Source organism: Phalacrocorax carbo, chromosome 15, assembly GCF_963921805.1.
Source record: "Phalacrocorax carbo chromosome 15, bPhaCar2.1, whole genome shotgun sequence".
Classification (NCBI taxonomy): Eukaryota; Metazoa; Chordata; class Aves; order Suliformes; family Phalacrocoracidae; genus Phalacrocorax; species Phalacrocorax carbo.
In genome coordinates, this window is record NC_087527.1 from 9,715,515 (window position 1) to 9,742,365 (window position 26,851).

Consider the following 26,851-nt stretch of genomic DNA (forward strand, 5'->3'; position numbering starts at 1 on the left):
TAAATAGATCACACCAGGGACTGGCAGTGGCATAAGAAATATTTCTGAACAGCATAACTTCTAATGTTTTTCAATTCCTTAACTGTGAAAGCTTTCATTCCAGTTGTATGAATAGCAAACTCAACCTTGGAGATAAGCATTTTTCAGCAAAAACGTAGTTACAGCTACTTAATGAGACAAACCCCAGTACTCTATATGCGGAAGCTTAATTGGTGGAAACAGTATCGCACATGCAGTTAACCTCTGCAAATTAAGACGTGAAAAATACTGTTTCAGACTGATTCATTTTTTGTCCTTCACTCTGCTTACAGGTACTGTTTGATGAGTGTGAAAGGATGCTTCACTGATTTTCATATTGATTTTGGTGGCACTTCAGTGTGGTATCACGTTTTCCGTGGGGGGAAGGTAGGTGAACCTTATTGTTCAATATTTGTTCTTATTTCTGTGCGTCTTATGGTGGGAGGGATTGCTTTCTTTTATTTTTTTTCTTCTCTTTTTCGGGGTAGGGGGAGCAGTCAATTTATTTCAGCTTTGATGTACACAGAGTGCTGAGGACACCATTCACCTTTGAAACAAACAAGTGATTTATTTGAAATATCAAATGTTTTATTTGTTGGTGGTCGTGCTTTTAGGCTTGTTATTGCTGCATGGTTTAGAAGTGTCATGTAGTGAGTACGTGGCTGTGTGTACCCTTGTTGGGTCAGAGTGCCCTCACTAGTCTCCTTCTTTAGCTAGAGCTTCTGTTACCTTTTAGAGATTCCATGTTCCTTTAGTGTGCACATGCACACTATGCCCGAACCGAAACATTACAGGATAAAAAAGTGTTTAAAATATACAGCAGGTATGGCTACGTTCATGTCTTTACTGTTTTAGGTTGCTTTTCCCAATTCTAGTATAGACAGTGTACGGTGGGAACTGAAATAAATACAGCAGCTTGAAGATCTCCGTGATACAGATACTGTTCATCTATATAGTACAATCAAGTTGTACTATACCAGTGCATCGTTTTGAACTGAAAGTAAACTGTGCAGGCATCTTCCGAGTAAGATGTTTCATGGAAGAGAGGTGACAACTGACAGTTATTTTGCCACTTCCAGCACGTGGACTAATTGCTGCTGCTGTCTGCTGTGTGCCTCTGTGTACAACACCTGGAAAACATGTGTTTTATGCAGAAAGCAGGCTTGGTGTTATGCGTTCGTTTGTCTAACACATAACAACCTTTTTAGAATTTCTCAGCTATTTATTTTTGTTGACTGCTGGTAATAGTTAAATCTTTTCTTTATTTTTAGATCTTCTGGCTGATTCCGCCTACTCTGCAGAATCTAGAACTATATGAAGAATGGGTTCTCTCAGGAAAGCAAAGTGATATCTTTCTGGGAGACAGGGTGGAACGATGCCAAAGAATTGAGCTGAAACAAGGCTATACGTTCTTCATTCCTTCAGGTATCACTTGTTAGCTAGCTGCTTTTGGAATCACTGGAATTGTGGTTGAATAACAGTCCTCTGTATAACAATTCTTCACATCTAAACCCCATATTAACCTCTTCATTTGCTGTAGCAAAAGAAAGGCTAGGGTCTGAACGCACTTAATTTTCCAGAAATTGACCCCATGCAGACTGATGAAAAATATACTGTGAAGAGTGTGTGCAGTGATCACTTGTGCTGTACTGGGGAAAGGGAGAGAGCACTTGGGTCTTTGGGGCTCTTAGTCCACCACTTACCAGAGTCATACTGACTTCTGTGACTGGAAAAATACTTTTCTGGTTTTGTGGTCTTTTCTGGCAGGTTTTACCTGCAGTTCAGTAACCTACTTCTTTGCCTCTGTCTGTAGCCAGAGGCAGGACTGGATTCCCTGATGGAGCTCAGAGGAGATTCCAGCCCATGTGAGAGCAGGCACTGTGCTCCCTCAGGATTGCTTCTTGGGGGAACAACTTTATTTTATTGTCATAACTCTTCAGAACTTCTGCTGATGGAGATTGTGCTCAATCTGGACATTGTTGAGTAGCCCAGCCACACTTAATTTTTATACTACTGCCCACCTCAGTAGCTGCATTGCATGATTCAGGCTCTTGCAAAGCAACCAAGTAGTTGCTGCTTTGAAGGCTGGTGACTGCAGCCCTTTCTGCTCCTGCCTAAATTGGATTAAGGATGGTGCAATCTGTAACACATCTCATTTAAGGTGATACTAGGCTTTGCTCTCATTAACTATTATGGGACCATCAGTTTGTTTATAATGATATAACACATTGCCTCTCTCTAGTGGATCTTACCAGGGAAGTAAATATAGGTAGCCTTTCTACATGACAGTAAGACAGGTTGATAGTTCTTCAGCTCTAGAATTACTCTGTGGAGATAGGATTATTATTTTTTAATCCTGGTGACAGAGAGAATGCAGGTCACGCGAAGACAGCAACGATATTCTCGCCAACTAGAGAGCATTGTTAGTATCAGTTGAAGGCCACAACTTTGCACATTTGTAAGTATTTGGTAAGAATTGGCCTGGGAGGTGACAGGCAAAATGACTTAGAGGGTGGAGGAGTTAATCCATTAAAGGTATTAGGTCTTCCCTTGAAACAGGTCAGAATGTGCTGTTACTGTTTGAACTGGGTGTTTGAGTGTGCCTGTGCTGTTTGCTTAGATCCTGTTACTGCATCTTTGTATTTATCTTCATTCCCCTGTGAACAGTCTCCTACGAATAAGACTTTCTGTGTGTTAGTTGAGTTATGCTCAGCCGCTGGAATACAGCAAGTTGTGGGAGCTTGTACAGGACACAACTGTAACATGGTGGCTGAAGTGAAGAGAGTCCAAATGTGTTTTTTGACTGTAGTTTCTGTTTTCTTAGGAAAGCCTAAAATGCAGAAATGCCAATACCTTGGACATTTTAGGCTCTGTGCCATATTTGAAAGGCCTATGCGAATAATTTCTCTGTAAGCACCTCATGGATTCAAAGGTTTTTGCTCTGCTGTATTTTCTTCGGAAAACTTGTTTGCAAGTCTCTTATTTCTGTGAAAGGGCATTACTTCTGTGTTTGTTTTAAAAGTATGGAAATGCCTAATTAAAGGCTGTTCCAGGTCAGGGAGTTGAGCATGGCTGTGTAAAACAGGTCAGTTGCTACAACCTCTTTGCTCTGCTTTGTGCACATATCACACTAGTTAATGTTTGAATGTGCTTTGTATGTACTTTCTAAGTGTTCATAGCGTTCAGGTTCTGATAATGAGTGCCTGTAAAACCAGCGTGTCCCATGTTTTCAATTGAGCCTGAAACTCTGGACCCTCCTCAACTCATCCATGAGGAAAATACCTGCTAATTACAGGTCTGGTCACAGAAAGTGGAGAGCGATATAGCGAGTGCTCAGCTGGACTGTGAATGGAGAACAGTTCAGCAAAGGACCTTTTCTATAACGTATCCTGCTCTGCTCCTGTTTTCAAGTCATTTTTGGGGGTGGTCCTAGAAATGCTATTTTACCATGGCACCATAAGAATGAAGTAGGCAGGGAAGGCTGTAACAAGACATGTGAGGAAGTGAGATCATATTGTGAGAGATGGAGGGTTTCCCTGAGAATCAAGGATCAGCAGTAGATCCAGTAAATCCCTGAAATTACAACCACTTGGACTAGAATGGGAATTAATCTTACAGAAGGAATAATTATAGTGCTCACCAGGGCCTCAGGGTGTTTTCTTCTCCATCACTGCCATCGTCCTTTCAGGATTAAGTTTAAACCAGTTAATTTCTACCTGTGCTTCTAACCCTGCAAAGCACAGAAAGGCATGATCACAGCTGTGGTATCAAGGAGAATCTGAGCAAAGTGTTGTCAGCAGCGTGAATTGTTATGGGCCAAGGTGCATCTTGCGGCATTTTAGGAGTCCCTCCTAAGTATGGGGTAGGGGGAAGTAAGCTGGGATTCTGGGGGATACTGTGTGTGGGGCCTTGTGCAGCAGTCAAGCTGTACTCCTCATAGGAGACCCTGTAGGACTTCTCCAAACAAGCAATGCACTGTTACAAGTTCTCACCTCCCACTTTACCGGTTCCCACTAATGAGTCAAGGATGATCAACTCTGGCGAAGCCTGTGGCAAAGGGATAAAATCAACTAGAAACATGGCCTTTTCCATTAATATAATTGTCTAAACTAATGTCAGCATAATTATTGATTGAGAAATACACCACATTGTGCCATGCTGAGGTTTATGGCCAGATGTAGATTCAAGATGTTAAAACAGCTGAAGGTTCAAGAGGGGAGGAAGCTGTAGTCACTACCAGTGTCAGCGAATGATTATTTTATTTTTCTGTAGAAATCTGACTGTTTTTTTCCTAGGAGGGGAGAGAAACTGTCCTTATACAGGAAGACATTAGTAAAGAACGCTATGACCCTGGGGTGTTTGCACTGTGTATGTTTCCATGAGCAATGTTTAATCTTTCATATGGTTAAGTGTTCAACACAGATGAAATTTGGTCAAGGTAACACATCTTACTCTGGTACAGTGGACAGTGGACACTGCATATCTGACCCACCTGCCAAAGAGAAGGGAGATTCTTTAAGAGTGTGCTTGTCTTTTCAGGTATAAACTGATGATCTGGAAAGAGGAAAAGCATAATCTGAGTGCTCAGTTATTGTCTCAGTAGGGAAACAACAAAATTTTATCAGTCACAATCAAATCTAGAGCGTGTACATTATTATTTGTGCTGTAGCTTTTTTCTATACCATGTGGGTGTCTAGTGATGACTTGCAGGGAGAATGTGTGAAGTGAAGTGTTCGGAGTCCATTGTGGTGGTGTTACAGAGAAGGAGTTTAGATATCACTGTGCTAGGGACACGCAGAACCAGTGTTTGGGCATCATCCCTCAGATTTCTACAACTCAGGATTACTGTAGGCACAGGTTTCTGGCTTGTACGCAGCTACTTGTTCTGTTATATCCTGATTGCTCCCCTACAGCCTGTTTGAAATGCTGCTCACTAAGTTAATGCCAATGTGTTACCCAGTTTTTTAAATATCTTTAGTGCTTCTCCTTTTACTTCAAATATTTTTATTCTTTTACATCACTGCATAACTTCACTGGAACCTTTTTGCTTTCCTCCTCTTGCTCTTCACCTGCCACTCCAGTCTTTATGCTCTATAAGCCATCTTTTCCTTCTGTCCTTGCACTTGTTTTTTTTTTCAAGTGGTGCATCATGCGTTGGATTCCCTTCCATCTCGATTCTCTGAACACCATGTTAGTTTATCTTGTGTACTCCTAAACGTCACTGCTGTTGCCTAAACCCAGGCTCAAAACTAAGCATGCACAAAATGAAAAATTCATCCTTTTTCAATCCACTTGCTCTTTTGAGTCTTTTAGTCTTGCTGAATATGTCATTTTGATTGTAAGTGATGGAGCTATGGCATAGATATTGTACTTCTCCTTCTTCCCTGTTGTCCTCTACAAACAAGATCTTGCAGTAGTTTGAAAGCTGTTAAGCTTGTTTGCTTTTTTTCATCAATTTCCTGTCAGACCTCTCTTTCAAAAAATGATGTTTTCTCCTGTGCAAGTGTATGTTTGCTTGGTGTAGACACTTGCACTTGGAATTCAAGAGACTTTGCACATGCAAAACTGGGACATAGAAAAGCGGGCTAACTAGTAGTGTCTTGTGGAAAATTCGTCTTGCAGTATTTGTCTCTGTTGTTAATATTGTGAAGTAAGAGTGCAATCATTATGTCTTCAAAAGGTGAACCTGAGCCAGTTTTGGATAATGTAGCCTGCAGAATATGGATAAACTTGGATTTTCTTCTCTTTTTGTGAAGACCAGTTTTGCTGACCTCCAACGAAGATACCACACTTGCTGTGGATACAACTTGATGCCAGGGTTTGCAGCGTGATTGGTCTGTGAAAGTTTGCAAACATACTGGTACTACAAGGGTTACTCTAATCATCTTCTGCTTCTTACAGTCTTTTTCTGAGCCTCTGATGATGATGAGAGGCAGTAGAGTCCTGAGCAGGTATGCTTTTGGGTTGATTCTCCATGGGTGTTCGTACTGTAGGCTTTCCAAATGTGTAGATTTAATGTGAGTACATTGAAGAGATGAGATGTTGTGATGTGTGTGAACTGGTAGTTTAGAGATCTGTGTTTGGGGGGGGGGAAACAAATTCTCAAGTAGCTGGGCCATTTTGGGTGACTTTTGTCTGTTCTTTGAATTTGACAGCAACGGTCCCAGTAATAGACTACTACATGGTCCAAAAGATAACAGTCCAAGGAGTCACTGTGCATTTAGTTCTGAAAATTGAATAATGGACTGACATTAGATATTGTAGAAGATTTTTGCAGTGCTGATTTATTAGACATTATTAGACATCAAAATCCAGAGGGGGTAACTTACTGTCAACTGCACATAGTGTTCCCTTCTGGTTCCCCTTCAAACCTCTCACTAGTGTTGCTGCATGCTATTTTGTAACAGTTGTGTTTCACCTTGGAGTTGGCAGTTTCTGCTGAGGAGTAAGCTGTTTGTTTTACTTTAATTTTCTTTCTAATGCACTTTGGGGCCTTTGACATGGAAACATGCTATTATAATCTCTCTTAATTTCTTGAGAGCTGAAGAATGAGCCACAGTCTAGCAAAATATTCTCGTTGGTCTGTGGTGATTATTATGGTAACATGAGAGTGCTCCAACGTTCTTGTTTCCAGTCAAATGCAGAAATAATGACTGTTCTCAGATGAATGTTTTTGGGAAGGAAAGTGGATGGAAAGGGGTGTTCTGTGCTAGACTCTAGGCAGCTGTTTGCAAGGATTCAAAGTGCTTCAAATACCGTATCAGTGGTTATCAGTAGCATTCTGCCTATTATGAGTGTGCGGTCTTAGGTCACCTCTGCTATGCCAGTCAGTATTTGATGAATTATTATGTAATGGGGCCAGAAGGTAGTATATAGTCTTTATATCAAGGAGAATGACAGCCTATTAAAATCTAACTGGTAGATTTTTTGCAGAGAGTTGTGCTAGGGCTGCATAGCTGCCTGGCTATTTTTGGTTGCTGTTCGCTTTTCCCATTTTGGGAGCTTCCACTGACATTAATGGAAACTCTTTGCCTGGAACCCTAAGGATCCAAGCGGTGAAGATCCGCAGAGAGGATCAGAGAGGAGAGTTTTTGCCTCAAGTGTCTGCTTTCGGATAGAAGGTGACAGCATAATGCTGGATTTTTAGTTCTATCCCTCTGCAGTGCTCTACCTAATTCTTATCAAATGATGTAAGACTGAGAGTTGCTGTATGACTCGTACCACTGGGGTAAAATTATTAATTTATTTACTTTTAAAATGTAAACATGTTTCCTTTATATTTTTGGTTGTGGATACTATTATGATGTGATCATTTAGAGATGAGAGAAATTATGATGCAAAGAGAGAGATTATGATGCAATCATTTAGAGATAGAGAAATAGCGTCTCATTTACTGGTAATGCCCACTGTAAGGTTATCTCCTTAGTCACTTTTTACTTTTGAGACTCATATATTTCATCTTTTCTACCCCAAGTTGCTGTAGAATTGCAGGAAAATATGTATGCCTTCTATATCACAAAGCAAAATATCTGTTTGGTTACTAATGGAAACAGATGCACCATGGTTTTGGCTTGGAGCTTGTAGTCTGTTTGCCCCATAGCTTTATAAGTTAATATTCTTCTTTATTATTCTTGGATGGATGATTGCATCCTTGAAGATACAGTAGGAATTTGCAGGCCCCTGAAATCTTCTAACAAGTTTGCAATGTTTAATAATACATGTTTGATAAAATTCAAAAGATAATGAGATCATATCTTTGTTTTAACTATTCAGAAAAGCTTTTGTTACTGTTAATTTTACCTTCTTGATTTACTAGAGCTGATAACATCTAAATATTCAAGTGTATCTTAGGAGAGGTGGAATAATTCGTAACTGTAAATCAGTAGAGAGTATTTCTGAGCCTCCTGAATAGAATTCCTGCTCAATGTTGGCTTGGCTTCATAAATCAGAATTGTTTTGGGAAGGAGAAAATACTCACTGATCACCAAGAACTGAAAAAAGATCAACTTCAGGAAAAACGTAAGTGGACAGTCTTCTTGCTAAGGCTCGAAATGAGGGTTGTGAACAGTGACTATTCAGTGTACTCCCAAAGCCATCGATCCCCATTTAGCTGAGCCCACCACTGGTGTGTGGTCTCAAGTACTCTGCTCTCAGGGCAGGGCTGTGCAGGGGCCGCGCTGAGAGTGTGCTCCAGCTGCAAGCTGTCGGACCAGCCTGCGAAGGAAGAATGGGCTGGTTCTGCGCTCACTCAGTCGTTACTACTATGGACACAGGCTGGTTTGAAAATGGCCACCCATCAGGAAGAGTTTTCTAATTGATGACTAATCCTTGAAGCCACACAGTATATGTCTCTCATCTATAGGATTTAATTGTAGCCTTAGATAATGTTTAGCAGGTGCTTTTGTTTGTGTCTTTCAGCCAAAAATGAGCATATCTTATTCCAATGACTTTTGACTTTTTCATTCCTTAATCTATTTGTTCTGATATTACTCCAGTGCTTTTTTTTAATCAAAGGATAAAATTAAATTTGTGGTATTTTATTCCATGCTGCTTTCCTTTTTTTTTTTTTTTTGAGAATATTACAGGTTTTGGGAGTATTACCAAGGGGAGAGATATTATCTCCTGTCTTGCACTAACCCATGAAACAGAGTTGTACAGTAGTACCAGAGTTTATGTAAACAGTAGAAAGCAGTCACTGAGGGGAGAATTGATGACACTCGTTTCAGAGGTGTCTGTATTGAAGGCTGTGTGGCAAGTTTTTGCTGTGAGAGCTGAAAGATGCAGACATACATGAGCAGACATGACAGGCTGTCCAGCATACAGTGACGTGATCATACATGTCAACAGACCTGTCAATTCATCTGGCAAAAAGTAACAGCATAGCTGAGGGTGAGACAGGCGGGATGTATTGGTGTGGATGATATTAAAGCAATCCCCTTGGCCGTCCTTTTTGTCTTAAGCATATGCGCAGCTTGCTCCTATTCTGGAGGTCTATCATCCTCTTTAAAAACCTTTGTAATTGGGAAGCTTAGAAGATGGGTGTTCTTGTTTGCATATGATCACAATGAACATTCGTCCTCCTCAGTTTATTTCTGAGTCGTGCTTGTATCTAAGCTGTGGGAATGAATTGAATGTGCCATCCAAGCTTCTCTGTTCTCAGAGCTCATTTCCACAATATATTACCCTCATGGAAACTGTTTCCTGTTTTCTGCTCATCTGTGTTTCCTCCTACTTCCGCTTTTCTGGTGCCTCTCCAGTTTTTCTCCATACACAACCTGGTTAATATTAAAACAGGAGATTTCCCTCCCCTCCCCCCCCTTTGTAACATCTGTACCAATCTTCCTGTGGTTTTCTACCTTGTCAGTTCTCCATCTCTTTTTGTCTGATCTTGCCCATAGCATCCTACGTCCCTGGAATACACCTCTTGGTGCTTGCATCTCTGCAGTTTCAATATTACATGTACATTCCTCAGGCAAGTCAAAACTATTTTGAGATGCAGTGTGACTGAAAAACTCTAAACAGCTGAGTGACCAAAATCTGTCTTATGAGCAGGTGACTCCTCTGTGTCCTGTAGCTGGCAGAGGGGCTGTGAGCTGGACCCTGCATGTGGGAGCACCTGAACTGCTGGAGAACTGGGGATTCCCTGGGACTCAGCTGTGTGCCTAGCTCAATTCTCTTTAACAGTGAAGGGATGGTACCCACAGGCATCTTTCCCATCGCTGAGCTATGCCTGGAAATCATCCTACACCCTGCTTTGGCTAGGGGTAGGAGCTTTACTTCCAATGACTTTACAGTTAATGACTTTCTGTTTGTTGCTTGGTCTCTTATTTATTTTTATTCTCCCAACCCTGATGGATTTTAATGCTTCCTTATTACACGGTTTTGTTATTGAGAACTGTGTCATAAAAGCAGTATTTTCAGTCTTGTTATTAGAAATAAATGGATCTTGAAGGACCTAGCATTTAGTTCATTCAGAAGTTACGAGTAGAAGTGCTAATTGTTTGTAAAATCAGTTTAGACCTGGATTATAAATGTAAGTAGGGAATTAGATGCGTTATCTGCAGAAACAGAGGTTGTCTTAGAAACTTTACAGAAGGCTTTTAGTTTGCACTTCTACCAGGTCTTCAGCAGTACAGGATCGAAACTATATTCATGTTTGTTAATCTTTCTGTTGAGGGTTTGTCATGTCTGGGACACCATTTGTTGGAGCATTGGCTCAAGCCAGTGATGGATCCTTACACATTTCTCCCAAAAATACTACTGAGGAAGTCCAGCGGTTATTAACGCGAAGACCCTTGGTATCTAGTGGGGGCACAATCGAGAGGTCAGGGAAGGCGTGATGAGACTGAAACACAAAGAGCAAGGAACAATGAGACCAACTGCACTCCAGTGTGAAGTTTTCACTGAGGAAATATAATTTGTAGGAGGCGGTTACTGTGTGGTTGTAGTAAAAGCATTCGCTTAAGGAACAACTGCATTGATGTGGTTTCATTTTATTTTGTATAAAATGAAGGATATCTCCTTTCTACCTTTCATATAGGAATAGAAAGCCAGGTTTCAGCTCAGTTACTCCTTTTACTTAAGTTGTGAGTATTTTATAACATTGTATTTAGAACTATGTTGATCATTCCATTAAAATGACTTGTTGCATCTGCCAGCTCCAATGTGTACACTGATCTGTGCTGAGAGAACTGCAGCGGGAAGTAGTGGTGAGCACTCTTCAATCTTCTGCTGATAACTGACTGTTTCTGACCTGTCTTCTGCCACCACTCAGTTTTGTGGCCATGGACGAGTCATTACACTCCTTCAAGCTTCAGTTTGTTCATCTCTAACACTGACAAGGTGAACTGTCACACAGATTGACCCTGTGTTTCAGCACCTATCCAATACGTTGGATTTGGGGACCCAGCAACAGATTTACTTCAGCACATGGTTTCCATTGTTTCCCCCAACCACATAAATCTTTGATTATCTAGTGGAAGCAGTGGCCCCACTTCCTTGACCTTGGATCTTTTTTCTTTCCCAAAGGCTAGGATCAGGAAGATCACGTATTTTTCCCCATAGTTTGCTATTAGTACAGACAGATATATTTCATGTGAGGTGGTGAACTACTTCAACTGTGAAGAGTTTTTATAGTGTTGATATATGTTGTTGCCATGCTACCCTTACCTGAAAAAACAATTCCTCTCTAGTTGGTAGCTCTTGATGTGGAAGTAATAAACAGGACAGATCATTGTGAGCGACACTGTACCTGAAATTATACTAACTGGAGCAGGAAAGGTGCAGTAATACCAAAAGCTGCCAGAGCTAGGAGCCATCTGCTTTTTTATATGCATTGCATTTATCATGTGGAATCAGACCTGTAAATTGACTGAGCACTGGAGCAGGTTGCCCAGAGGGGTTGTGGAGTCTCCATCCTAGGAGATATTGAAAGGCCATCTGGACATAGTTCTGGGCAGCTGGCTCTAGGTGGTCCTGCTTTAGCAGGGTAGTTGGACCTCCAGAGGTCCCTTCCAACCTCAACCGTTCTGTGATTCTGAAATTTAGAAAAAGGTATCCAGAGTGATGAACTTGTGTTTCCAGGGAGAAAACTCTAGTGCTGATTTCTTTTCCTTCCTGAATCTCTCATACCCCAATATGCCCTTAAATGGAAGCCCCAGTTCTGCCATCTGCTGTGGCCCAAGGACTTCTTGGGTATAGCTTTGCAGGCCTTTACGGTCCAAAGATTGTTGCAGAGGAGAGCTTTTGTGGCTGCTAGCTGGAGAACCCTTTAGGCTGAACGGCATTTTCCTGCTTCCTCACTGATCTTGAAGTGAAGGAAAGCTGCCACAGCTTTAATGGAAAGCACTGCACAGTTAGGAGAAAATTGACTGTCAACTATGTTGCTTTGCTGTCTGCTGGTTTATAAATTGTAATGCTTTTCATTAAAAAAGAAGGGGGAAAAAAGTGCCAGGTCTCTGTGGGTCCCAGATCATTAGCAGGATCAATTCCTTTTTCACTGCAGAGATCAGAGGCTAGTCTTGCATAGCCAGTCCTTCAGCTGACATACCAAGCAAACAATGTAGGAGCAGAAGAGCTGGTGTGTGGCTGCCTGCATTGCTACGTGTCGATTTTTGTTGTGATAGAAAACTCTTCCCTCACTTTGGAGCCTGTGGAATGAATTCAGTCCCTTGCAGGACTGGGTCAGAACAGTCTCATCAGCTCCGGTACAAGAAATGTTAAATCCCTTAATTGGGGCTTGCAGTGAAAAAGATTTTTCAGTTGCTTCAGGAAGTTGATAATACACTATGAAACTTTCACCTTTGAAGGAGGGCTGGTAATAATTTGAAATTGTTGCCATCTGAAGATGTATGCTCTGATGCTGGTGTGAAAGAATTTTGATGTGACTCAGTCCAGTTCCACAGCCCTAGCCCACCACCGCTGCTAAAATGATTTGCAACCCTACTGGAGGTGCCAGTAGATACATCTGAGAGCCAAATGTATTGAACAGGCTGAATTTACTTCTTAGTCATGGATGTAGTTGAGTCACAAGCTTGAGTGTTCTCAGTAAACACTATAACTGTTCTGTGAATAAATAGAAGAACCCAATTTACAGAGGGTTATAAGACTACATCATAAGATGCCATTCTTCTGCTATGACTAGTCTTAAAGTGTGGCTACGAGCATACCATTTAACCTTTTGCTGCTTTAACCTCTCATCCCCTGCAGAATGGGGTTCATGGGGTTGTTAAAATTGGATTATAAATTGCTCTGTAATACTACATAGCATGAGGCATTCTCAGTTCTTTGCTTTCCCTCTCTAGGGTGGATACATGCGGTTTATACTCCAGTAGATTCTCTGGTGTTTGGTGGAAATATCCTGCATAGCTTTAATGTTCCCATGCAGCTTCGCATCTATGAAATTGAGGACAGAACAAGGGTAAGGATACTTGATTCTCTTTTTAACTGAACAGTTCTTTGTGACTATGATCAGTCATAGTCTCTCTCTCATATTCCCTTCCTACAAGCAAGAACTGATGGGATCTCCGTGTCAGTGTCGCTGAAACAAGAGGTAAACGTGAAGAATTAAGACTTTCATATATTGGCTATTTTTAGTGGGATTTACTCATCTGTTTTTCCCTACTTCCCACAGATGTGTCCCTTCTGTGTCTTTTGTCTGCCTGTTAAACTTTCATAAACACCTTCTGCTTTGCACAAAAACATACCGTGCTTTACAGACCTTTGTACCAGTACTTCTGGTAACCCCCTGCTTATCATCTCTTTGTGCACACCTGGAATGGATACCCAAGCCTGGAGAACTAATGGGACTAGGGTGGTTCTACTGTCCACAGCTGAATTGACAAAGCTGCAGAGAAGCTGCATATGAAATGTCTCCTATATTTTGCAGCATTTTCTTCTACAGTGACTTGACACTATGCAAGAATTTCTTGGAACAAAGAGAGTCTGGGGTGGGACATAAATCTGAACGTTGTGATGTTCATCTAGCCGTAGCATCTACCTGATGGAAAGAGTATTGCATCTTGGAGGAGGCTACTGTGTGCCCTCTTTTTGGGAGTGAAAATTTTATCCTTGATTAATAAATGGGACACCTGGTTGTCATATACTTAGCAGTTTCATAAAGTAGCAGAATCAGAAGGAAGTGCCACTGTTCTGGTAGGCTATCAAATAAGCTATGCAAGGCAATTGTAGCATTCTGATGAAAAAATGGACCAGTGGTATGTGCAAATTCAGACAGGGACTTTTTGTGGCTGACTGTTTTGGAGGCATTGCACTGAGTGCTGGTAAACCACTGGCACAGGTGCCAGCTGTGGTGTTAATGGAGATTTGGGCTGGCAAAATGGAAGGAAGTTGCAATTCTTCACTAAAAAGTCTTAAAATGGTATCTCTTGGACATCAGTACAGATCACTGTGATCACTGTTGCTCACCTCTATAAGAGGGCAGAATTCTGGCCTCAAGTGGGCTTTTACCCCAGATCGCTGTCATTGCAGTGAAAGTGTATAGGCCTGAAGCAAACAGGTATTGTTTTGAAACGCATCCTTGACTCAGCAAGAGGAAGGGTGTCCTCCCCCCAGCCTCTCTCAGCCAGTGTTGTGTTAGGAAGGGGCTGTTCCCTTACTTCGCAGGGCATACAAGGCCTGGTAATCTTCACATTGCGAAACAGTGGTGGGAGCAGTTGATTTCCTAGAGTGATTTTAATGAAGAGAAGGAATATTAAGCAGAAAAACGAAATCTTAGTGGAAGAGAGGTGAAGACAAAAGCTGAAATTCAGGGGAATTAGAACAGAGGGAATGTAGCAGAGAGCAGAAGTGGAGGTAGAGACCAGAGTGCAGTTCAGCCTGGCTTTGATTAGGTGTCCCAAGGCAAGAATGTCAAGTGTCTTAAGAAAGAGTAAAGGGACTTGGACAGGAAAAAGTTCTGATGGCAGAAGTGGGAAGGGGCTCCCTGGGGCTAAACAGGGGTGCTAGGCACAGGCAAGTTTTCAGAGTGACTGTATGTAAGAGCTAGCAATATATGCTGGATATATACGCTGCAGGTGCTCAAGGGGAGGGTGCGTTGTTGCCAGGAAGGATGCTAGCACAGGCAGCTTGCATGGAGAAGTGAGGACTGGGAGGAAGGATCGATGCCAGAAACAAGTTATTCGCTTTGTTGTCTATGGGGAAGATGGGAAGGAAATGCTCTTTTCCATGAAGCAGTAGAAGAGCTGACGTTTTGTTCGCACAGGATGTGGGCAACTCAAGATCACACACCTTGGGTTGTAACTGCTCAGTAATGCTTCATGTCAGACCCTTCTCCTTGGGAAGCTGGGTGCAGCTTTCATCTCCTAAGGTTCTATACCAGGAGGCAGATTTCCCCATAACAGTCAAGTGTTTTGGTAACTTTTAGGAACTTAACAGCCAGTTATACTGAAATGTCACTAGCATCTTGATCCTATGGGAAGCTTCTGTGAGTTGGATATCTGCCTCTTTGAAAATGTCCTTGCCAGAGTTCTTTAGAAAGGGATGCTGCAACATTTGGAAGTCCCAAATCAGACCTTTACTCTTGTCAGTTTTGGTTTAGATTTTCTTCGAAGTCACAGAAGCACAGAATAGCAGGGGTTGGCAGGGACCTCTGAAGATCACCTCATCCAACCCCCTGCTTGAGCAGGGACACCCAGAGCAGGGGGCACAGGAACGCGTCCAGGTGGGGTTTGAATGTCTCCAGGGAAGGGACTCCACAGCCTCTCTGGGCAGCCTGTGCCACTGCTCTGGCATCAACACAGGAAAAAAAGGTTTTTTTTCACGTTTAGCTGGAACTTGTGTTCAAATTTGTGCCCATTGTCCCTTGTTCTGTCATTGGGCACCACTGAAAAGAGTCTAGACCCATCGTCCTGACACCCACCCTTTAGATATTTATAGGTATTGATGAAATGTCCCCTCAGTCTTCTCCTTTCCAGGCTGAACAAAGCCAGGTCTCTCAGCCTTTCCTCATAAGGGAGATGCTCCAGTCTCCTGATCATTTTCGTAGCTCTCCGCTGGACTTGCTCAAGCAGTTCCCTGACCCTCTTAAACTGGGGAGCCCAAAACTGGACACAGTACTCCAAATGCAGTCTCACTAGGGCAGAGTAGAGGGGGAGGATAACCTCTCTTGATCTGCTGGCCACACTCCTTTTAATGCACCCCAGGATACCAGTGGCCTTCTTGGCCACAAGGGCCCGGTGCTGGCTCAGGGTCACCTCGCTGCCCACCAGCACTCCCAGGTCCTTCTCAACAGAGCTGCTTTCCAGCAGGCCAGCCCCCAGCCTGTAGCGGTGCATGGGGTTGTTCCTCCCCAGGTGCAGGACCTTGCACTTGCTTTTGTTGAATTTCATGAGGTTAAAAGTCTGTGTAGTTCTTTGTAATTTTCCCTCGAAAAATACTTAAGTGCTTTAAAAAAGACTAATGTAAGCCAACAGTCCAGAATTTCCACAACTTCACAGAAGCAATTTCAGCACTTGTATGTTGCTGTGCACTAGCAGTGTGTTATGCGCAGCCTGCACCTGTGTTCACAAACTTGTGCTTGTTCGCAGCCACATAATAACAAAGCTGTGTGAACAGTTGAAGAATAACAAAAATTTCTAGACAGAAACAAAATATAAGCTGTGCAGCTATGGCATACAGAAGTTTGATAAAAGGCAGGAAAATCAATATTTATTTAGAAATAATAACACCGCCCGGCTCCCCCCCAAAAATATCATGCAGGAATCTTGAAGGGGTAAATGTTTTCAAAATAGGGTTCTAGTGTGTACTACTCTATCTGCTTTGACAATCAAATTTTGTAATTTCTCTGTTCAAATAATTCTATTCATACACTGGCTAGTACAGCAGACTCAATACAGTATGTCGTTCACACAAATTTACCAGTGTGAACACACTGCAAATGAATTTCTCATCAGTATTGATCTTTCCATTGTGAATAGCACAGAAGTAAATGACATGATGTGATTGACGAAGTAATTTGCCACACTCAAATCAGAGTGTAATACAGGTGTGTTTCCCCTCTTCATTTTGCACAGAGCAATTTTATGGAGGTTTCACTGTGTTTAAACCTGCTATATAATGCTTAATCATCTTTGAATGCCGATATTCAAAGTCATTTTTATGCTAGGTGTAGTTGTTATTGTCTTAGCAGCTAAGACAAGAATAAATATATGGTTGAAATGGTAATGCTGATTTACAGCCTGATAAAATGGCCTAGTTTATATACTTGTCATGCTTATTCTAGCTTAATTTCTCATATCCCTGGGAGACTTTTTAAGAGGGTTACAGCCATTTAAAAATAGTTTTAAGGAGTAATAAAAAACATGTCTATTGTTGGAAACAGCTCCTAATGTGCAATTGAGGTAAACAAATATTCTCCAGCCTTACAGTTTGTAGAGACTCTCATTTTGCAGTCTGGCTTTCCTAGAGGCCAATTAATAGCTAGTCAAATAGGCCAAGCTGTTTAGCTCTCTGCTAGACCAGCTTGAAGAACTGCAAAGCAGGCTGCCGTGCAGAGATTCATCATCTTGGCATAGTGGTGTTGCAGCTCTGTATTATTGAAGAGGAAGAATGTGTCAAACTTACTCCCAACTCATCTAAATTTAACTGCGTTACAATATTTGAACAAGGGTAGGGACAAAAGCACTCAGAATATATACGTAAGGTGGTCACTCACAGATGATGGTATTTTCTACTGATTTTGTTTTCTGGAATGTAAGAGAACATTTTAAGTGGATAGATTAATTATTTTTTAGATAATCATAAATTGTTTTTCAATTTTGTGATTAGATTGATTAAATGTAAGTGGAGTTTGTAATTACTTTAATGGACATTGTGGAAAAGAATAACACTTTCTTAAGGAAAATATGTGCTTTACTTGTTTAGGGTTTTTTGTTTTGATTTTGGAGGGGGATATAAGTCTCTAAAATAATTCCACTTTGAACTGAAGAAATGGATCATATTCCAGAGAGAATTTTTCTCGCTGTACAGGAATAATTAAAAAATTTATTCAGTGGTTTGTAAATTATTAATCACAGAAGTTAGAGCTGGAAATGCCTATTAGATGATCTAGTGTATTTCCCTGCTGGTGGGGGATTTAGTCCTCTGGCAGTGTCTGTATCAGATATTACACTTTAAATTCATCACAGAACATTTTTAATTTCTTTCTTGCTTGCTTTCCTTTATTCCTCCCCCCTCCCCATCAGAGTTCATTTGGCTGTAAGTGTACAATGGAAAAAGTATGGATATGTACATAACGCAGTAGCATACATTATAATTAATAAATGTCCAAGGATATCACGAAGAATGTACTCCTCTATACTTCTCCACAGGGCAAAGTTTAAAATATTTTTAAAGCACTGTTAGACTTGCTTTACTGGCAAAAGGCACTGTAGATCCTTGCACAGTATCTCTTGCTACATATGGTAGCTCTTACTTCTGAAGGTTTGTAAAAGCAGAGCCTTCTCGGGCAAATAGTGAATTACAGAGGCATGGAGGGATTTGCTGTGGGTTGGAACATTGATAGTGAGGCAATTAGGAACTCAAATTGAATATTAAAGATTGATATACATAATGGGAGCACTGCATGCATTACTGCCTTGTCTTTCACATTGAATTAACATTGGTAACAACTAAATTTGGTGACGCTCAGAATCTGTCAACAAATGTTGAGCAATGATGTCTTTAATATTCCCAGGCATGTGGCTGAAAACCTTTTGAAGGCTGAGGGGTGGAAGGCGGCTTCCTGTTTGTAAGTCAATTCTTTGCAAATTTTGTTTCCTGCAGTGCTCTCTTGGAAAAATTTGAGTTCCTTTATTAGCATATATTTTAGCATGGCTAATTTCCCCTGTGTTCCGTGATAGTGATAAGTGACTCGATCTCTTTTTTATCACAAATAACTAAACCAAAGGAAAAACATTCTCCAATGCAAAAAGGCCCTGGGGTTAAATGTTCTCTCATTTAGGGGGACGTTGGTTGTGTTTTTTCTTTTCTCCCCCTTCTTTTTTTTTTGGTATGTGTACTTTGTAACAACACAGGGAAACGTTTGAAAGGTGCAGCATTGCTGGGTGCATGACCCAGAGCAACCTGCAGTTCAGATTTGCCAGCTACACTTGTGTTGAATTTAAGAGATCTTAACTTTTGGGAATTGCCATGGAGTATTTAAATCCTACATTGTGGTATGTTTAGTGGGACAATACAGTATGTTTTCCCTTAGTTAAGTTTTATTCTACTGCTAAAAGTGTTTGCATTTCCTGTCACCTGGGAACAGAGGCAAGTTCTTTGGCTTGTCCACCTTGGGGACAGTTTTCAAATATGGGCATTCTAGTAAGTCACTGATGTGCTCAATCCTTGTATCACCACACAAATGTTTCGACAATGCCTGCTTTTCAGAGCTGAATCTGAGTTTCCAGGTGCCTGATTAGTGGTTCTGTTTAGACTTCACTGGTTTTTGGGTTGTCTGCGGTGGGGTGGTGTTTCGGTTTTGTTTTTTAAAAAGGGCTTTCTAAGATGATGCTCCTTTCTGGTGCAGTCCAGCTTTTCATTAAAGGTGGGTGCAACCTCTTGGCTAGGTGAGCAGTTAATATGCATAGAATATCTTAAAGCAGTTCCTATAATCCCAGTGCAATGCATGCATGCAAGCCTGCAAAATGCAAATTTCTGTGCCACCAGGAAAAAGAAGTGTACAGTGTAAGTACAAGTGCATGCAAGATGCATGGCACCCATTTGTAACAAATCGCAATAAATATACATATGTTCTTGCATTTAGGAGCTTCCCATATTCTTCTTTGGTACAGTGACCTCACATAGATAGAAAACTGTTGGAAAGGAAGGAAACACACTCTGTTTTCTTTTGAATCTGAAATAATCTCACATATACATAGTGCTGGAGGATAAGCTTTTTTGTGTGAGAACAACAGGTCTGAGAAAAAGTGCACAGCTTGACAGGATCTTTTGTCAAAATCCTGCTTTTCTATTCTGTTTGTGGCAAAAGCTATCTTGCTACCAAAATATTAAGTGTAAACCACATAAGGGATTTTTACTTTTAATATGTAGTCATCAATAATCAAGAATTTGTGTGATCATTTGTTTAATCAAATTGTTGTGGAGACCGTAATTGAAAAATATGTATTTCCTGCTTGACTCATTTTAGGTAATGCTGCCATTTTGATAAAGATCATGGTTAGGAAATCTAAAAAAACCCACACCTTTATTTTAACTTGAATTTTAGTGACTAACATCTGTATGTGACCACCCTATGTTTATACAGTAGGTAAATAATACCGTAGGGGCCATCCATCAGTTTCATGATTTCACAAGAACACAAACCCTTTCCTCTCCCACCACCCCAAGAGGATACAAATTAGTGAACCAAGAAATGATGCTATCATGGCAGGCAGGCAAGCAGTCTCCTCATTTGGTATGCTGAAGGCATACATCTCACTCGGCTCTCACCCTCTCTCCCCTCCCCCTCCTGCATACTGTTTGTGCTCTTGATAACATGATGAGAATGATGACTGGCCCTTGTGCTGCAAACTTCTCTCCCTTCCCCATGGACTGACAGTCTCGATCTTGCTTTCAGGTGCATGCCAAATTCCGTTATCCTTTCTACTATGAAATGTGCTGGTATGTTCTGGAGAGATACGTGTCCTGTGTGACCCAGCGCTGCCACCTCAGCAAAGAGTACCAGAAAGAATCAATGTTAATTGGTGAGTGAATCCTTTGAGTGCATATTCAGAACTGATGCTACCACCTTAGGCTAGTTACTGCTTTGGTTTCTGCAAAGCAGATTATAAATGGAATTGAGAACTGTAGAAATTCTAATGAACTATCTCTTTATTTTGGGATGGGGAAGGTTTTGACTCTTAAGCATTCCCATGAAGTACCAACCTGCTCAGAATTATATTGAGCATTCCCTTAGCAAGTGGGTCCCAGAAAAATAATTTCTGGATGTGTTTGTTCCTTGGTTTCAGTAATGTTCGTGTTGAGATGATCTGCCAAACAGTTGAGGATTTACTGCCATGTTTGGCACAATACCTTAGTAGCCAAAAATGTGTGCACTGCAAATGTGTTTTGCTGGGATGGGTATTTAGTCTCTTTATAGAGCATCTCCTTTACAGAATGTGTTATGGTCACTAAACCTGGTTTCTTTCTTTCCTCTTTTCTTTAATCTCTACTTTAGTTCTCTCTATTTGGTGACTGACTTCTAGTTCTGCAGAAAAACAAAGCTGTGAAAACACCTACACAAATCTACATGATCTATAACCCGAGTGCAGGGAGGTCAAAGAAACCTTTACAAGAATAGCTGAAAATGGACCATAGCAGAGACAGATAGATGTGCCTGAAGCAGGAAGGCATTACCTTGGCACTGATGTGAGCTTTACATCAATGTGTGACAATTCCAGTTGTTGCCTTGCTGAACTGCCCTCTTTTCCTCCCTTGAATGGAACAAGATGGTGGGCCACATTACCTCCCTGCTTTTAAGCACAGAATGGGTGAAAGTAGCACAAGCACCAGCTAAATCTTAACCGATACGTGTGAAGTGTGGAGGAGAACGAAAATATTTCTGTGTCGTCTTCTCCCTGAGATGCCACCTGGAGTCAGCCTGGCATGGTTGGAACTGCCCCGGGTTCTGGACAGAGGAGGGAAATGATCACCAACTAGCATAATTCTTAGTAGAAGGGATTTAAGAAGTTATGGGCAGACATCACTCTCCATTGAGTCTTACTGACCCAGAATAACTTGAGGGAGCTAATAGTCTGTGTAGATATACAAGGGAATTTTCTTGGAATCCCTAGGAATTTGGGTGCTTCACATTTTGTGTCTCTTCTTTGCTCTGTGAGACCCTAATCAGAAAGGTTAGTTAAGCAGGAGGTCTGTGTGGAGGAATTTTTCTCTTTATATAAGATGATCCTAGACAAAAGGATGATTTAGCTCCTTGGATTAGCTCCTCAGAAAGCAGTGACAAAACTCTGACAACTGCATTCCTTAGAAAATAAGGAACAACTTCCTGTTGTCTAGATGGGATGGAAGGAGGCTTGTCCTGCAGGCAGGGTGGGCGTGCCAGATTGCTGAGGTGTAATTTCAGAACAAACTAGATGTGGAGAGTGGATGGTTCAGGATATTGAGGTGGGACCTTTTTCAGCTAAATCACCAGTCTAAATTCTGGCCCAGCTCAGTAATTACTGATAATGGTTTGGTGATCCCCATTAAATGTGCCTTGGTCCAGTTATTAGCTGAGACATATTCAAATCATATAACAGCTCACTGGTAACCATAGATGTCCAGTGTCTAGAGGGAAAAGGATTGTTTTGCATGACCAAAGAGTGCCAACTGCTAAGGCATCAGGAAAAGTAGCCTGGCTACTTGGATAACGGTTAGGTGGCAACATTGCTGGGCCTTGGCTCCTGTGGTGGCTTCAGTTGTTGGCCTACTGCAAAGCGAATATTAAACTGTTTTGCTGTCATTTGGGTGTGGTCCTATGATCATTTCAAGCTACTGTGAGAAACGTGCTGCTCTCACAAGACTATTCTGTTTCATGAACTCTGGAGATTGTGCGACTGCCCTGAGCGCTGAATCGGTTCAGTGATCTGACTGAAAAATAACCTTACCGAAAACCAAATGTATTTGTTATCAGTAGGATAGATGAGCTGATCTGACTTGCAGCCCTGCTGCATGGCTGCGGGTGCCGAGTAGAGGTAGGTGCTATGAGTGTCTGGCTGGACAGATCTTGAGCTGTTGTTACTGTCTTGAATGGATCAGTACTTTCAGCTTACCGAAGTGGTATCTACTGACAGCGTGTAGCTCATCCACCCGCCTGCTCTCTTGACTTTAGAGGACGCTGTTAAAATCTCTGACATTGACATCCAGGGCCTTTCGCTGCAGGAAAGACAGGTGTATAATTTTGTGGTTTTTTTTGTCAGAAACTTGCTTTTTATTTCTTGGCAGAATCTTAACCTTAAAATAATTATTTAACTGGGGATTGTGGTTCCAAAGCCCAGATCTACTATATCTACTGGTTCTTTCACTTTGGCATTTGTCAAATTCAAAGGAGTAAAGGTACATCATTTACCTCTACAAAGCTGAGTTGCTTTGTTCTGCATGAGTAATACTGTTTCAAATACTTGCTTGTCTTTTAACTGGTTTCGGTGTCCAGCCTCTTGACTCAAACAAATCTCTATGAACGGTAATCCTTGAATTACACTTGGTTATTCTGTGGTGTTTGTATCTTCTTAGCATTCACCTGCTGTGGGATAAGAGATCCAAATGAGGTCAGTGTTACAAAACTCCACCATTTTGTTTTTAAGCTTTTCTTCAGAACTGCTAAGGTCCTTAAATTGTCTCTTCCTTAGAGACTTTTCTATCTGCAAGCTATTTCTTGATTTCCCATGGGAGAGTATCCCTTGATGAAGAATTTCCCATTATGCTCCTTAAAGAGTAATGAAACAAAGTACTTAACTTCTCTGCAGACCCCTCAATAGATTAATTTTCTTCTGGCCTTCTTGGTTTAAGAAAAAAATTATCCACATCCTTGTACTCATTTTCAGAAATTTCTCTTGAATAATCTTAATGTTTCTCCTGTGTTTTTTTTAATAATTTCCTTGACATAACTTGTTCTAAATGTCTGCTTTCTGTCTTTTCTTTTGGGTGCTAGAACTTGCTATTTTTCACCCTTGAGTTGTGCTGCTTTCTTTTCTTATGTATATTCTCATACAGTGGTCTTACTGGATCTTAGAAGCTAAGAAGCATCAGTTGGTTATTCTTGAGGAGGACATCCTCCAGAGAGAGCGCAGGATGCTGCCCATGGTCTCTGGGTTTCACAAGGTGGTAGTTTTTATAGAATTGGTAGAGATCCTGTTCTCCTGTGTGGAAAAAAAGGAGATTACTGTGGTGGTAGAGAACATCTTTGGAGAACATAAGAAACTGTGTTCATTAGCAGTTTTGTTTGAAGCATATCTTTGGACTTTTCATACTATGTTTTCATTACATAGTATTTATTTGCTTTGACATGAAGGTTGCTAAACTCAGAGTGACTCAAGACATTGCCTACTCATGAAAATGTATTATTGTGATTGTGTTGCCATACCTCTGTCCTGAGAGTTGTATGCTAATAGAGCAATTTATTTTGGTTTTTGTATTTCTGTTTTCTAAACGTCTCGACTCACAAAGCTTCAGACAGGAAAAAAATACCAGCACTTCAGTGTAGGCAAGGCTAAAACCTTGAGTGTTCCTGCACTCTAGATAAAAATATCTGCCCTTCTACGTGAGTTTGGAAGATGATGACTGTGGCTTCCTTTCCCATCCTTCAGGCCCAGAGTGAGTTTTTAGGCAGTTGCCTCCTAGTTAGTGTGTGAGACACTTCTTTTTTCACATCTCTTCCACAGAAGGGCAAACACTCAGGGGAATGATGACATGACAGCAGTCACAGGCTGCTGTAAAAGCATGCAGTCTCTCTTTCTCTCCCTTTTTTTTAATTTTCCTTGTCCCTCTCAACTGTGACATTTGTCCTGCCAGCTGAAATCAGAAAAGGATCCTATTTGGGTTTCCTACTAGATTTGAACATGTACTGTTTTGAGATGGATATGTCTTCATTATTTTTACTCTTATAATGAATGAGTCTGTACTGGACATTTTCAACCACAATTGACCTTCAGTGAGATACGGATCTTGAGAGTGAGCTGACAAAGAGTAATTGGGAGAAGATACCAGGCTATCAAAAACGTGCTTTCTCTGTAGCCTGCAGCTTTTAAGAGTCCCATTGCTAAAATTCTAACAGGATGGCTCTAACTGTATGTTAAGCCTGATGGATTTAAAAAATATGCCCTCTGGCATGGTGAAGGAGTGAAGGAGTCATGTGTTCTCTCCCCCCCCCCCCCCCCCCCCTTTTCAGCGGGTAGAATAGATTTGCTTATGATAGACGGGTACTAGACTATATTGAGTGATTTCCACGTGAGGTGCTCCATGCAGTGACACATTTCTAGTATGCTCGGGGTTTTTTCTGCTAATGAAAATTTCATTGCTGCCTTTAGCAGGCCAAGAGCAACTGCTGCTCCCAAGTCACAGTGTCAGGGTTTAGAGCTGGGAATGGCAAGGTAGATATTACACACTGGACTGTTCTGAAGAGTTTAGAAAGATTTCATAATTACACCTCACCCTCCTCCCTTTCTTTTAAGTTCTGTAATACAGCAAGTTGCTTTTCACCAATGAAAGAAACTGTGTATAATTATCCTTTTTGTACAAGTGCATAACTGTGGGGAAAGTTAGGTGATTTGCCCAGAAGCACAGGGAAGTGAACTGCTGTAGAAAAAAAAGTATTTCTAGCTCTCTGTCCTGTGGTCAAGCCTGTGCTGCTTCTCCTCTTCACTGAGTTATATCACTGACTGGTTTGTATAAACTGGTTTTATTTTTTTTTGAGATGGAGAGGGGTGAAGGTCTTTTTGCACTAAGTGGTATGGAAGCCCAGGCTGGATAACCACTCTGGAACTGGAGTTCTAACCAGGTATTGGGTGGTGCATTGACTCAGAAGAAGAAACCAGAGTTGCATTTAGCAGGAGCTTTTTTCCATGGAGGGACTTTATAAACCAGAAACCTCCAAGTCAGTGGAACCCTGGTAACACAGTGCTTAAAATATACTTTTTGACAAAGTAAATGCAGATTATGCTTACGTAGGGCCTCAGCTCACTGCACAGTAACTCTCAGTCAGATACTGTTTTCTTTAAAATGAATAAATAAAAACATGGCATGTTGCATTACAACAAAACACTTGAAAAAACAAAATTGAACCCTCCTCACCTTGAAGTTATTCTTCCGTTATTGATTCCCTTGGCTTTTTTTCTTTTTTTTTTTTTAATTAGCAGCAGTAGCAGACAGTTGTCTTTTGAAAGGAGTCCACCCTTAATCTGGTGGTGCAACAATACTGTAATCCCCTTGCGCTTGAGAAGAGACAGATAGACTTCAGTTTAATGGCAAGCCTGTCCCTAAAGGTAAAGTTAGGCAAGACATCGTGTAACTGCCAGGCTTGCAGAGAAAAGGCTACAGGGCACTTGTTTGGTGATGGTTCATTTTGAGGTTAGATTTAGATTATTTTTTGTATGTCCATACCCAGGTGTAGTTGGCACAGCAGGTCCTGTCTTGCGCAGACAGCCAGTGGCAGGGAAGCAGTGGCAGCTGGCAGAACAGAATTGCTGGCCCCCCTCCCTGTGTGCTTGCTTCTGATGGGAACAGAAGTATGCTGTGGTGTTCCATTCCTTTTTTGCCTTTTGTTTGCTTAGACTGGAGCAAGAGAAAAAAAGTGGAGATCTTTCTTGAAGGCTGTTTTCTCTTAGCACCAGAGCATTACTTGGAGTCAATTATTTGCACTTCCATAACATGATCTCCCTCTCTTTATGCCTTACCTACGCTTGTGATTTGCCCCAGTTACAGCCAGTAGTTCCTGTTCAGCAAGGCCACAGCACAGGAAGACAGAAACATAATTTTCTTTAGGTGGATTTATACCAATTTCTGTTAATGACACTGTACTGGTTCCATAGGGATGTGTATCTGCTTTCACCTTATGTTTAATCACTGGCGTCTTCTCCCATCTAGACTGGGCTTTTGTGTTTCAGTCAATTGTGAAATAGCTCACCAAGGCAGTGTGGCTTAGAGAAGGGGCTCCAGCCCTGGATCCAAGAGCCTGGATTCTGATTCCTGGTTTTGCCCTAGATTTGATGTGTGACAATGAGCAAATCGTGCTTTCTCCCAAGCATCTGTTTCCTCAGCTGTAAAATGGGAGAATGACATAAGCTGATTATATAGCCTTTGAGGTGGGTAAGTGTGCTAGCTACTGTGGACAAAGGAAAAAACAGTGTTAAATGAAAGTTGGATAACCTAGTGTTTTTTAAATGTTCTGGTTAAAATATTTTCTAATCCTCTTTCTTTTTCTAAGAGAAGCATGGTGGTGATTTAGCACAGATCAGAGAGGAGGAGCTGCTCTGGAGTGTTGCATGCCACCACCTTAGCACACAAACTGTGTTATACTTCTTCATGGTGAAGCTTTTTTGGAGGGATGCAGGGAGAAGGTTAGCCTGCACTGTGGATGGAGCTAAAGTTGGCTGTGGCCAGCTTTGCTGGTAGCTGGTATTTTTTGTGACTGACATCTTTTCACAGGCATTTCAGATTAAATGTGCCTTTCAGGAGTAATTTTATGGACATTTTGGTTCTGTGGAAAAACGCAAATGTGACTGAAGGAGTAGACTGGACAGAGATGCTTGATTTTTGCAGACACTGTTGTAACAGCACATTTGCCCTGAGAAGTATAAAGTGGCCAACTCATATCTCTTGGTCACTAATGTACAGAGGT

The 26,851-nt window shown here is 41.3% G+C and overlaps 1 protein-coding gene across 7 annotated transcripts in view; it reads left to right on the plus strand.

Moving 5' to 3' along the window:
* KDM2B (lysine demethylase 2B) overlaps nucleotides 1–26,851 on the plus strand; it is a 120,539-nt gene that overhangs the window by 42,773 nt on the left and 50,915 nt on the right. For all 7 annotated transcript variants that reach the window (XM_064466163.1, XM_064466162.1, XM_064466164.1 and 4 more), the window contains 4 exons: nucleotides 312–405; nucleotides 1,290–1,443; nucleotides 12,822–12,937; nucleotides 20,096–20,222. In XM_064466163.1, coding sequence (XP_064322233.1) covers nucleotides 312–405; nucleotides 1,290–1,443; nucleotides 12,822–12,937; nucleotides 20,096–20,222 — 491 coding nt within the window. The remainder of the gene's footprint in view (nucleotides 1–311; nucleotides 406–1,289; nucleotides 1,444–12,821; nucleotides 12,938–20,095; nucleotides 20,223–26,851) is intronic.